This window comes from Micrasema longulum, unplaced genomic scaffold (genome assembly GCF_059751315.1).
Source record: "Micrasema longulum isolate JH-2025_06_02 unplaced genomic scaffold, ASM5975131v1 h1tg002578l, whole genome shotgun sequence".
NCBI lineage: Eukaryota > Metazoa > Arthropoda > Insecta > Trichoptera > Brachycentridae > Micrasema > Micrasema longulum.
In genome coordinates, this window is record NW_028279716.1 from 212,154 (window position 1) to 226,683 (window position 14,530).

Sequence of the window (14,530 nt, forward strand, 5' to 3'; positions counted from 1 at the left end):
TCTTAAAATTAAGCTACAACATAAATTGGAAAAAATGCCCACATAGACTTCAGCGTCTGAGCGTGGGCCATTCGTTTTTTGATTATTTTGGTTTAAAGCATATAAAAATGGTACGACATGAAAAGAAAAGAGAAAAGAAAAATAAAAGAAAAACCAAATTAACATTTGCTATTACGAAGATATGATTTATTTGCAGTATGCTTTTTTTTTATTTTTATTTTTTAAAGAATGTGTCTATCTGTTCCTTCCATGTTGATCCAAGACCTCAAACCTACTTTAAACTGTACCAGTGATTTGTAGTTCCTTAGTTAGAAGATTGAAGGATCTTGGACCAACATGTAAGGAGTGTCTCTGTGCGAACTTAGTTCTGCATCCTGGAACTGACAGTACACTATCGGATCTATTACTAATACGATTTAAATTATGACTAAACAATTTCCTATTCAAGTAAACATATTTCAGGCACTATGGAATATGAAAGTCTCGGTATTAACAGGGCTTATGACCTGTCATTGGCTGGTTTAAGTGGCCACTTTACACACTGTGAAACATTCACAATTCTGCCCATGTTTAAACATCCACATTTCCTCAACTCTTATATCTGTTGACTTGAATTAAAAGAGCTGAAACCTTTATCACGTGGGTGAGATTCATCCGGCTGAACCAAATCATCTACTAGGCAACGCCTCAAAACAATTTTCCAATTTTTTTACTTCTTCTTGTACTAGGTAGTTAATTCAATAATGTTTGAGCATGTCGAAATGCTTGCAGACTGGCTGGATTTCCAAGGAAATGTGGATGTTTAAACATGGGAAGACTGGTGAATGTTACACAGTGTGTGTAAAGTGGCCACTTAAACCAGCCAATGACAGGTCATAAGCCCTGTAAATGCCTAGACTTCCATATTCCCTTCACAAAAATGTTTTCCCTCTCTGTTAAAATAAATTTAAATATGAATAATTCCCTAGGCAGGAAATCCAGCCAGTCTGCAAGCATTTGGACATACTCAAACGTTGTTGAATTTACTACTTAATATTACCATTGATTTTATTACGTTTTCAAAAGTATATATTTTTTGTTGTCCCAAATTTTTGTAGACAAGAACTGGATTCAACCCCCTTGGGAGTTACAACACATTGCGTAACATAAAATGGCCACTCAAACCAGCTAATGACATGTCATAAGCCTTGTTAATTCCTAGACTTCTTTGTTCACTTCTTTAAAATGCTTTTTGTCTCTGTTGTAATCAATTAATATATTTTTTTATTCATGGCATCTTCAAAATTTTTACCATCATCAAAATTGTTTTCTTACTGGGTATGTTTTGTAATTTATTGATAGTGAATTTATCTTATTTATGGTGGAAAATGTACATAGGCTTTTTGAATATTTGTTACAATTTTTTTTTATATCCCGTATTTATTTATTTTTATTTTATTTATTTATTTAACTTTTTGAACATAATGTTATTTGTACATTGGCGGGCTTATTGCCAAATGGCAATTTCTTCCAACCAACCGATAAAATTAAAGTTTTATTTTTATAGTTTAAGTTACACAACATATTCTATAGAAAAAAATATTAAAAAGCTAAAGATGTATAAAAATAGAAATAAACGTATTTGTTTATAAATTACCTTAAATCAAAACTATTACTCAATGGGAAAAAGGAAAAAAGAGGAACAAGGAAAGGAGGAGAGATTAAGGAAGAGAAAGGAGATGTTTCTTCAGACGTGATTTAAACAGTGATAATGTAGTAACATCTTTGATGGTGGATGGGAGATGATTCCACAGTCGAGCCGCATGGACACATATGAGTTAAAGAAGACAGAGGAATTGTGGATGGGTATTAAGAGAGTGCCTTGAGAATTAGAACGAAGAGGTAAACCATGAACTGATAAGCGTTGAAATTTTTCACGCAGGTATATAGGAGCGTTAGGACTATGAAGTACATTGAACAGAAGTGAGAGGGAGTGATAGTCTCTCCGCTGTCTAATTTTGAGCCATCTCAGTTGCCTACGATAATCAGAAATGTGGTCATGTTTCCGAAGACCAAAAATGTACCTTATGCATGTATTCTGAAGTCGTTCAAGTTTATCTAGTTGCTCACAGCTTAAATGGATGGATTTGAAGTAAAGTTTATTATTTTCCTAAAACAAATAAAGGTCTATTAAGAATTCCGAGTGGATTAATTTCAATCAATAATCAAAAATTATTTGGACGTAGTAAACACATCATTGGAAGTTAGCGGATTTATAATATAGTCCATCAGATACCAAACACTGCAGATAACGCCTTGCACCAAACCTGACAGGTCCAAAAATAGATCCCTCAATTAATTATCTTTAACCGGGTGTGGTTGCATAGAGTCGGCTAGATAACTCATACGAAATATAATATTCGCAATATTGGAAACCCATTAGAGAAGATTTGAAATAAACATGCATTATGAAAGCCATTTTCATAAATAGTGTACAAGTTCGACCATTGCAAGAGCTACTACGAGATATTGCATTGATTTATATACTATTAAGCGTGTTGTCCAAATGTTAATTGAAGTATATGTTTATTTAATAATATTTAATTTTTGCTATTATTTAATAATGTACATGCTTTCATTCTCCATTATGTTGTATCCCAACTCAACACAAGGCTCTTAGCCTCATGGAGTTAGGGACACGTTGTTATTATTTTTTCGTAATATATGTATTTGTATGAACGCAGCAGACGCAGACGCATCAGCCTCCTGTAACGAGCGTCTTGAGGAAGCGGCGGTGGACCTGGCTTGGACGTGCTGCGCATGCCTCAAGAGAACCTGAACCCAAGTTGCCTCTTCTTTAAACCTGCGAGCTCTCGTCGTCCTGGAAGGCCGTCGATGTCGATCTTTCGACTTTATTCGGCGGAACTAAGAGGCGCTGGATTGACGTGGGAGGAGGTGAAAATACTGGCTGGCGAAAGGGTCTCCTGGAGGAAACTGGTAATGTCCACATGCTCTACTAAGGAGTGGATTTGGAAAAGAAGAGAGAAGAAAAAAAAAAGAAGATTTGTATGATTTATATTACTTCTTCTCAGTCGGCTGTTCTTGCCAGAGCAGTAGTGGTAACAGCACGTCTCCAGAATCCTCCTCCACCTGCTTCAGACTCCAGCACATCTAGAGCCTTCCTGATGAGACGCCAGTTGCTCTTCTATTAGATCGAGATCCTTCGATACGTTTTTGTACCACTAATTTCTCGATTGTGAATCCTTAAGGTTATTTATTTAAATACAGTAGGCTCTCGACTTTTGCACACATTTGGTTCCTGGAATCGTGTGGGAATGAAAGTCGAAGGATGTAAAAAAATCATCAAATGGTATTTTAAAATATCCAATAACTAATACATTAAAAATATTTATTTGTCAATATATATAATTATGAGCCGTGTCTTGCGGGTGGTTTCTTTATAAATGTGTCATTGATAATGCTTTCTTTGTATTTTATTGATTAAAAGTTTTATAACATTCGTAAGAACCGTACGTACTTAAGATGTATTATATCTATGGAGAACATATTATGTTCTCGATTGAGATTGTATTCAATCTGATGATTGATTGATTGTCAAAGTCTTGACGATTTTATCAGCTTCGACTTCTCTACTTTCATTACGTATTTCATTTAACAGTTGTTGCTTAATTGAGTATTTAAAAAAAATTAAAAATTCAGATTTTTTTATTTATTTATGTATTATTTTTATTTATTTATTCATACAAATACATATACACTACGAAAATAATAATAACGTTTCCCCAACTCTATGAGGCCAAGAGCCCTGTGTTAAGTTGGGATTAAACAATAGCAAAAATAAAAATTGAAAATGGTTACATAAACATATATTTCAATAAACATCTGGACAACATGCTTAATAGAATATAAATCTCGCAGCAGTCTCCTGCAATGGTCTCTTCCCTTAGACAAAATTCAAACTTATTAATTTCTTCTGAAAATGGGTTTCGTTTTGAAGAACTTAATATGTTCATGAATTAACAATTGATGCATTCAACTCATTACCATATTTTTTGTCGACTTTCAAGTTAGTTCGTCAATGATGAACTTCAGCCCTACGGGATCTCAGATACAAAAAATGTTTTCTTAAGAGCGGTAAAAATTAGCGCATTAAATTGTACTGCAAAGTTTCTTGAAAATGTTCGAAAAAATCATAAAAAAACATTGAAATAAAAATGAACTGCTTTGAACAACGTCACTGGTTCATATGAATCAACCAATGATAAGAGAGCTGTGGAAGATATCTGGTTTGCTTACCATAAACGGACCAATCGGCAGAACTGACAGAATAAGCAGAAGAGAACCTCTGACGTCACACGCGGAGATATTTCAGAAATACAACACTTATAAAAATTGTAGCGCTGATATATTTTTTTTAGCTTAGTTTAATAGTCTATTAACAAATAAAAATATATAAAAAAACCACTGAACTTCCTCGTCAGGCTAACTTCACCTGTGATAGTTTTTCCGGCATAATAATAATAAAAATAATTAAATTGTAATAATTTTTTATAATATATTATTTAATGCATTTTTTTATTGCCTTAGAACGGGGAATAACGGGCCCTAGTTAGGCAGTTTAGATGACTCACCAGCAAAAAAAAAAATTAACTATACTTTTACTACTCAATTAATCTATTGAATAAATAATGAAATAGTTATTAGAGGAATTTAAGATCTTAGATATAAGGCAATTATATATTTTTAGGATAATAATGTTTGTGAAAGCAAATTATTCTATTAAATCTCAAAAGGAACACTCCCATACTATCAGAAGTCAAACTAGAGGAGGGGTCATGGGGTCTACCACAAACTCTGAATTCGGGCAAAAAAAAATTAGGTTTCTGGGCCCCAAAATATTCAATATGTTACCGAAACATTGCAAAACCATGGCCCGGATTCAATTTAATAAATTTGTACAAAATTGGTTACTGGGTTTAGGTCGAGAAAAATTGGAAAATTTACTCAAAAGCATTCTAGCATGATAAATGGTATGAATAATTAAACAACATTATTTTGGTACGTGTATTTGTACACAAATCTGGATTTCTCCCCAAGGGAGAGTAGGTATATATATATATATATATATATATATTTTTTTAAGTAAGTAGAATAAGTAAAAATAAATTGCAGAGTCATCTGCAGGCGATTACTAGTACTTAATTTACCTCGGAAGAGTCTTAACTACATAAAATAAAGAAATCTGCTAATTAAAATACTTAACTTCAATATCAATACATAGATGGCGCTCCAACTCGCTTGTGAATGATTTCTCGTTTAGTAAGATATATATACAAAAATCAAAAATGTTATCTGTGTGGATATTCGCTAATAAGCGGAATGGGGAATGTTGTAGTACTTAAAGTGGCCACTTAACCCAGCCAATGACAGGTCATAAGCCCTGTAAACGCTCGAATATCCATAATCCTGAATTTGAAAAAAACTCTACCTCATCTCTGTAGGGATATAAATAAAAAATAAATAATTTAAGTATAACTGTATAGTTAATTAACTAGTAGGTAGTAATATTATCGTTTATTTTGTTTAAAAATGTCTGCCTTAAAAGAGGTTGTACCTAGTTAGGAAGACTAGACATTATCCAGAGAAACCTATTACCTAACTGTGTATGTAGTAGATAAAGTAATTGTTATTTTTGTTAATAAACCATTATTATTATTATATTGCTGTAATAAACATGTAAAAAAAAACTGTTTCCAGGAACCTTTCATTGCTGATTCTTTTATTTCAGCCCACGAGTCTCCAACAACAACAACAACAACAAACCATCACGCCGTTTCCCCGTAGGGGTAGGCAGAGAGGATAGAACGCCATAACACTCTATCTTGGCATACAGACCTCGCTTCCTCTACATTCATACATCTTCTTATGCACGCACGCCGATTATTCCTACTTTTGACATGTCCATCTTCAAGTATTTGATGGACTTGATCGTGCCATGTCTTTCTCAGTCTTCCTCGTTTTCTGCATCCATCAACATTTGCATCGTAGATCCTTTTGGCCGTTCTTTCGCTGTCCATTCGCTCTACATGTCCAAACCAACGCAGCACCCCTTTCTTGATTCTGTCAATAATGCATGTCTCAGCCTTACACACTTCACGGATCTCGACATTTGTGTACCTATCATACATCGTTTTACCACACATTCGCCTGAGGGATCGCATTTCGACAGCATTCAACCTACTTTCATCATTATTTTTCCAATTCCATACTTCGCTCCCATACATTAGAGTTGGAACTAGAACTCCGTTGTGAACTGCTAGTTTAGCCTCCTGCGATAAACATTTGTTTGCCAAAGTAGATTTTAGTGCACCGTTCACCCTGTTCCCGGCACTCACCCTCCTTTCAATATCTTTCTCGTCCTTTCCGTCCCTAGTAAACATACTTCCCAGGTACACAAATTATTCTACCTGATTCAGAATATCTCCGTTCACGCTGATCTCACATTTAGTTATATTTTCATCCCTTTCAAAAACCATCACTTTCGATTTATCAACATTCATAAGCAAATCGCTTTTCTTGCATACATCGTAGACTTTTGTTACCAAGAATTGAAGGTCTTCTTTGCTGCTAGCAAGAAGAATTGTTTTTATTTCATTCATTCCCTTAATTATTTTATGCATAAAAATTGCTACATTATATTTAATTTGCTGCTTTACTGCGAGCAAGAGACTATGAAATATTTTAGTTTAAAAAAAAATACCCTATTAAATAAATATTTTATATTAACCCCGTCGGGAATCGAACCCGAGACCTCTTGCACGGTCGGCAAATGCGCTGACAATTAAACCACAAGACTGACAGTTTTTTGTACTTTGTTCAAAGTTTTTCCTAGAAAAATGAAGAATGCAGTTATTTGTGTGGAATGAAACCGAAACCTTGGTCAAACGTTATGCACCCGTGGAAAACCCCCATTAAATAAACAATTAATGTCGACCTTGCCGGGAGCTGAAATCGGAACCGTTTATCTTATCTTCACCCGATTCCTCTTTTCAGGAAATTGTATTTTTTTACGCTCGAACATATAATTACTAATAGGAAGGAATAAGTTATTTTTCACTTACGTTATTTCTAGCTCCAATGTCTGCACCGAGCTCCACCATCCTTTCTAGAAGAGACGTCTTGTTGTCCTTTACGGCGTACATCAGGGGTGTCATCCCGGTAGCCTACAAATAAACAACGGATTTTAATTAAAACTATAATATGTAATTATAATAGAATATCATCCAAATTTAAACTCATTAAACTTCTTAGATTTTCACGGCCGTTAAGATGCCCAATAAGTTTTTCTGGGTTATTATGCCGTGTGTCGTTCGTACTCTCTACCGATCGCGTTACAGCGTCCATCATCAGGGTTGATGTTATTTGTGTATGAATGTGTGTTACGTTAGGTACTTAGAATTTTTACCGTGTCGTAGTCGTTTTTGTGTGATGTTATGTATTTGGGACTTGTACCGTGTCGTAGTCGTTTAGATTAATGTGTACCATTATGTACTTAGGATCTATACCGTATCACAAATCTGTGTTACATTGCAATCTTTATGCGATTTCTTTATGACTGGGTACCAGGATGTTTTTAATCGCATCCCATCATAAACATAAACAGAGACATAAACAGAGATGATGGGATGCGATTAAAAACATCCTGGTACCCAGTCATAAAGAAATCGCATAAAGATTGCAATGTAACACAGATTTGTGATACGGTATAGATCCTAAGTACATAATGGTACACATTAATCTAAACGACTACGACACGGTACAAATCCCAAATACATAACATCACACAAAAACGACTACGACACGGTAAAAATTCTAAGTACCTAACGTAACACACATTCATACACAAATAACATCAACCCTGATGATGGACGCTGTAACGCGATCCGAAACGTCGGTAGAGAGTACGAACGACACACGGCATAATAACCCAGAAAAACTTATTGTGCAAATTTAAACTCCTTTTCTTAAATTATAATAATAAAAAACATATTTAGTTTTATTTTTATAATGAAAATGCAGTTCCAGTTCAAGTAATGTAAGAAAAAAAACTCAATCTTTCTTTTTCTTCAATGAAACATACAAAAATACAGTCAGGATTACAAAATATTTAAACCAGATTTAAAAAATTAAGCCATTTCCGAATTATTTTGAACGATGTTTTTTCCTTGTATTGACGATGTTTTGAGTGTGCCCAAATGTTCGCAGACAGGCTGGATTTACTCCCTAGGGAGTTATTTAGATCCTAATTTGTTGCAACAAAAAGGGAAAACATTTTTTAGAAGCGAATATGGAAGTCTGAGAATTCACAGGGCTTATGACCTGTCATTGGCTGGAAAACACCGCAAAATATTTTTATTTATTTATTTTATGCACAAAATACACAATTTTATCATAGCACAATAAAAAAATCATGTCCCGACTTGTTAGAAAATTCCGTGTTAAGTCGGGACTCTTCTATATATAAATCAAAAACATTTATTAACAAAATAATCAAAACAGTGTGCAAAATGATACTAGAAAAATATAAATAACAAAAATTTATACATGTCGAAAAATGAAATGCAGAAAAGTTGTATAATAATACATGGCAATATGTTATTAATAATGTATAGGAATATTTAGATTCAATTCGGTAATTAATTTATAGAAAAAACAAATACAAAATAATACAATAAAGTAATAATTTTAACACATCTACATTCTACATATATGGTAGAATATGTAATTTAATAAACATAATAATAAATATTAAAAGTTGTGTAAAATATTATATGATGTCACTACCCATAATTAAAAAAAATTGTTTGAAACAATAGTATTTTCATACAATTAAAGCAAGTGCATAAAGTTTTTTACGATTATTTCGACTTTCGACGTGCCCATCCTCAAGTTTTTGTTGGATTGGCTCATTTAACTAACTAACTAACTAACTAACCATCACGCCATTTCCCCGGAGGGGTAGGTAGAAAGGATAGAACGCCACACCACTCTTTCCTGGCACACTTCCTTTGCTTCCTTTACATTCATACATCTTCTCATGCACGCACGTCGATTATTCCGACTTTTCACATGACCACTTTCAAGAATTTGTTGTACTTGATCATGCCATGTCTTTCTCGGCCTTCCTCGACTTCTACAACCAGACACATTCGCATCATAAATCTTTTTAGCCGTTCTTTCATCATTCATTCGCTCCACATGACCGAACCATCGCAAAAGACCTTTCTTAATTTTGTCGATAATGCTTAACTCAGCCTTGCATTCTGCTCTAATTTCGACATTAGGGCACCTATCATACATCGTTTTTCCGCACATTCGCCTGAGGGATCGCATTTCAACAGCATTCAGTCTACTTTCGTCCCTTTTTTTCCAACTCCATGCTTCGCTTCCATACATTAGGGTTGGTACCAGAACTCCATTATGAACTGCTAATTTAGCCTCTTGCGATAGACACTTATTTGCCACGACAGACTTTAAGGCACCATTAACTCTGTTACCGGCACTAACCCTTCTTTCAATATCCTTGTCCATATTTCCATCTCTAGTAAATATACTACCCAGATATACAAATTCTTCGACCTGTTTCAAACTATCTCCATTTACTACAATCTTACATTCAGTCATAGTTACATTTCTTTCAAAGACCATGACGTTCGACTTTTGCACATTCATTAGCAAATCACTCTCCTTGCACACTTCGTAAACCTTTGTAACCAAGGATTGCAGTTCCTCTTCGCTGTCAGCTAGGAGGACTGCGTCATCGGCGTACAGAAGGCAACTGACAGTTAGATTACTCATTTTCGCTCCCACATCCATACTTTTCAATTCTTTCATACATTTATCCATGTATATGTTGAATAACCACGGTGACATTACACATCCCTGTTTGACTCCTTTAGGGATGTCAAACCAGGAAGTTAATGACCCATTTACCCTTACACACGCTACACTATCTTTGTACAAAGAAGCAATAGCGCGGACAAGGTTGTCACTCTCTCCATACTCCGATAGAACCATCCATAATTTTTTCCTATCAACTCGATCAAATGCTTTTTGCAAATCAACAAAAGCGCAAAAACGCTTCTGGTCTGGCTCATTTATAACTTTTATTATTCATTTCTTAAACTTTTTCTGTGGAACCGACCCTTAACAATACATCTGATAGTATCAAATTAGTTATTTAAGGTTATTTAACGAAAGTTGCACTTAAGCTTCAAGAAACTACAAAGGTTAAATAGTTAAGGACTTGAGAAAGATTGGAATCGCATTTTCCTTCATTTCTTCAAGGTCGCTTAGGCTCACATTCCCACTTCTCGCGTGCGACCCCTCGGCACAGTCCTAGTGCAACGCGCACTAGAATGCACATAATGGTGTAATTAGAGCGTGACCATAAGGGCGATTTACGGCTGTGCAGCCACGGGAAATTTGACTTTGAAGTATTAATTTTCGTGTCACAGTTACGTCATGCTGGATTGAAAAATAGTTTTGCCCTATATCAAAATAACTACTTAAAAACCTGTATTATTAAAAAATATATACTCTCATGTCCCATGATAGTCCGGTGGTTAGTGCGTCAGTTGGTTATTATTATCATCATTGAGTCGGGTTGTTATCCCGTGGCTAGTGTTGCGGACTCACGGATCAGAGGACCGAGGCTCGAACCCCACCATACCCTAACTTGATTTCCATATCTTATAGTGAGTTATTTACAACTTGTTGAAAATATCCACCAAAATTGAAATATTTGGGTAAATTATAAGAACTCTAATATTTAAAAAAAAGTCACCATTTAAAAAATATTTTTTATTTATTATTTTTTATTTTATTTTTTATTTAGTGGTTCATCTAAACTGCCTAACTAGAGATTTCTTCCTTGTTTTAAGGCAGTAAATAATGTATTTTATAATAATATTTAAAAAAAACTATTACTATTTTATAATAATCTCTATATCCTAAATCCTATGTCATTACATTATTTGATTCATATTCGTATCTGATGGTGCATAAGGCACCGCATTGGTTCAATAAATTTACGTACCTCCATAATATGTTACAGGTACATAAGGTGATCAAACTTACGCTTTAGGTTGCAGTCGCGAGACAGTGAAATATTGGAGTTTAAAACCACCTAACATATAATTGTTTCATGTTGACCTTCCCAGGAATCGACCCCAGGACCTAAAGCATGGTAGGTGAACGCGCTAACCATAGCACTGTGAAGCGGTATTTCTCCACTTGTTTAGGATTCTAAGTAGTTAGCACAAGAGTCACAGAGTGTTCGTTGGTATGTAGCGAAAACGAGAGCGAATTACGATGTTGATAGCATTTATTAATTGAAATTGACGAGCGGGATACGAATGAATTCACGAGGCGAAGTTGTGACATGCTGAGCAGTCTAGTTCAATTAGTTCAATTAACATACAGAACTGTATTCTTCATCCGCTCGGACACACACTATTATAGCACGGATGAAATATTCGTTCAAAGTTGAATTATTAACATTGAATATGTCATGTGCGTACATCTATATGTATTGTATATTTTACAAAACAATTCTCTTCTACAGATAGGATTCGTTGCTGAGGTCCAAAACAGCAAAATACTGAGTTTGGAAATGGCCGTTTTAAAATAACTTTAATTGAGTGGTAGTTTGAGATTATAAGAAATTAAGAATTAAGAGACCGGATTAAAAAAACTCCTGTGACAACTGCCATCATACGGAGGATGTCACAAAAATCCTTAAGCACGCTAGCCTGCTTTATAACGCATCAGGTTTTGAACGTCCTGGACGTTCGCTGTCGACTACTTGTCCAGATGCACTGGAGCAAGCAGCTGACAAAGAAGCCTGGAGGCTGATTGTGGACACCACATGCACCAACTAGGGAGCGAACATGAAAATATGAATACGAAACCAAATTTTTATTTGTTTTACAACTATCCAAATGAAATCTCGCTTAAAGGAGAAAAACAGACAAAAAAAGCGCGACAGTGATCATCTGTATAATATTTTTTTCAAATCAAAGAAAAATTCATCTCTGAAGATGGAAGTCCCAGAGTCCATATATAGATTTTTGTACCAAATGTGGGCCAAATTTCCCGCGCGACCGGAAACGACGCCATCTTGGAGCGTGACGTGGGCGATAAGGGAGGCCGCTTCTTAAGGAGGCCGTGGCATACTTACCAACCGCCTCAGGTGGTAATAGCAAAGCGAAGGCTTCTACAGTAAAAGCCCCCATTGTTGTAAGTCAGCAAACCAGTACCCCTTGTAACTTTTTACAAAAACCCCGATACTTAATTAACGCTACGACGCGAATCGCCGGTGGTCGCAAAGCAACGGAATTAAAATGTGGCCCAAATCGTGTTTTTGCCATTTTAATTAGTTTCAGCGCCCTGAAATCTATTCTTGAAAGGAATTTATTTTATTTGGGTTTTGCCCCCGAATTCACGAAATAAAAAATAAGTTTTATTTCTTAGAAATAAAATTTATAATGATTTAAAATGAACTAACCAGTTGGGTAAGTTTTGATAGTTATGTCATCTTCATTAGATTTAGAGAACTTGGCCAGAACACCCGAATTGAGATGTGAAAAGGCTATGAAAAAACGAAGAATTAGATATAGAGAAGATTTTTTAAAATACAATGTGTGCCAACTGTTGTATAATATCTTTATGCAAGAGTATCTCCAAAAACCCAACTTTTCAGGAGAGACAAATGAGTGATTTTTCATACTTTAAACATCAAGCGTTTTTTAATGGGAGGTTTTAAAGTAAATTTGTTTTCTAAAATATATAATGGTACACTCTACAAAAATACAAATTCTCAAAATCTTTGGGAAAAATGTATGTTTTCTTACTGTCCTTAACCTCTCATGTGGTGTGAAGTTAAAATAAAAAAATGTATATTTGTAATGAAATAAATTAGGAGTTAATGCTATTTACTACGTAATAGAGGGCGTAAAAATTGGTATTAACATAATAATAACTCAAATGCATCATATTTGGAGTTACCACTCGCATACAGTTATGGTACCACTATTTATTAATTATGCTACATTTATAATATAAATCGCATGTTACTACACTGGCAACAGGCATGTAAGAAACATTCACATTCTATCACATCTTCACAATATTTTAAATCATCCCCCTTCACCTGTTCTGAGAGAGCTCTGAGAGAGCTTTTCCAACCTCATGTGCTATCTCTTCTTTCTAAAAACGAGAGAACCCTTATAATACCCATTCACCGATCTATTTTTTTTGCCTCCTCGTATACAGTAGTATCTTCTACCCACTAATGTCAGAGACGCCCCCTTTTTATTTACATTCAAATGTCACCTCCTCTCCTCTTAGTATAGTGAAGATATTTAGTCAATTTTTATTTCTTAAAAAAATATTTCTGTAAATCACTGTATGGTTTTTAAATAAAAATATTATAATATACCTATAATATGTTCACATATCACTGATTTTCTCAAATTGAAAGGTTTTGGTAGGTAATAAGAGATTTCTTTAAGGCAATATGCCTGCCCGTATGCAAATTTATGTAAACTGTATATATTTATAAATTGTTTAAATAAATAAAATAATATAATATTTTGTCTTTGGTTATGTCAATTTCTAAAATATGTCACTTTTTGTAAGATAACAGAGAAAAAAAGTCGATACAAAAGTCACACCACAAAGTGTTTATTTTTTTCTTAATTTTATTCATTTAATGCAACACGGAAATATTTGGTAACTCAGTCTGATTATTTTCACACAAATTAGTTTTACATTCAATGATCTGTATAATTCAAGAAATTAAACATAAAGATGACAAATAAATTTACAATCAGTCCACTTTTTCTTGAAGGCAACATGGCATTTAAATGGGAAAATTGGAATGAAAAATGAGATTTTCCTAATAGTATTTGATAATGATATTGAGTCAGACCAGATAAAAGTGTCTATGCTTCTTCACTTTATAGGAGAAAAGAAATAAATTATCTTATGATGTCCTAAAAATCTTATGATGTTTTAATAAAGATAAGAAATAAAATATTTTATGATGTCCTAGTAAAATTGTTCGACATAAAATTTATTCCAAAGAAAATTGCGACTCAACAATGCGAGGTGGCAACTATTTTCACTCAATATTTAATACTTGATATAAATAAACAAAGTAATGTAGAAAAAACAACAAAGCATATTGAGCAAATTTGCATTATCCCCAATAGTGGTAAGTTGTAGTTAATTTATTTTATTACCACTAGTATGTGATGTAACAGATAGTGGTTTGGCCGGGTACCGGATATTCGGCGAGCCCCATAGCTGGATATCGAATTTCTCTCATAGTTAAACAAAACTTTTAATGGCCATAAAATAAAAAGGGGATTTAATATTTTCACGATATTTTGAATGATCACTTATCGATCAATAATCTCAATATGGTTTACAAGTTTATTAATAAAATAATTATAATGGTTTTGTG

General features: G+C 34.2%; 1 protein-coding gene across 1 annotated transcript in view; it reads right to left on the reverse strand.

Annotated features, from left to right (window-relative positions):
- The window catches only part of nompC (no mechanoreceptor potential C), a 131,042-nt gene that overhangs the window by 49,322 nt on the left and 67,190 nt on the right, over positions 1–14,530 (reverse strand). Inside the window, exon 2 of the mRNA XM_088240747.1 lies at positions 7,122–7,223. Within this exon, the coding sequence (XP_088096873.1) occupies positions 7,122–7,223 (102 nt within the window). The remainder of the gene's footprint in view (positions 1–7,121; positions 7,224–14,530) is intronic.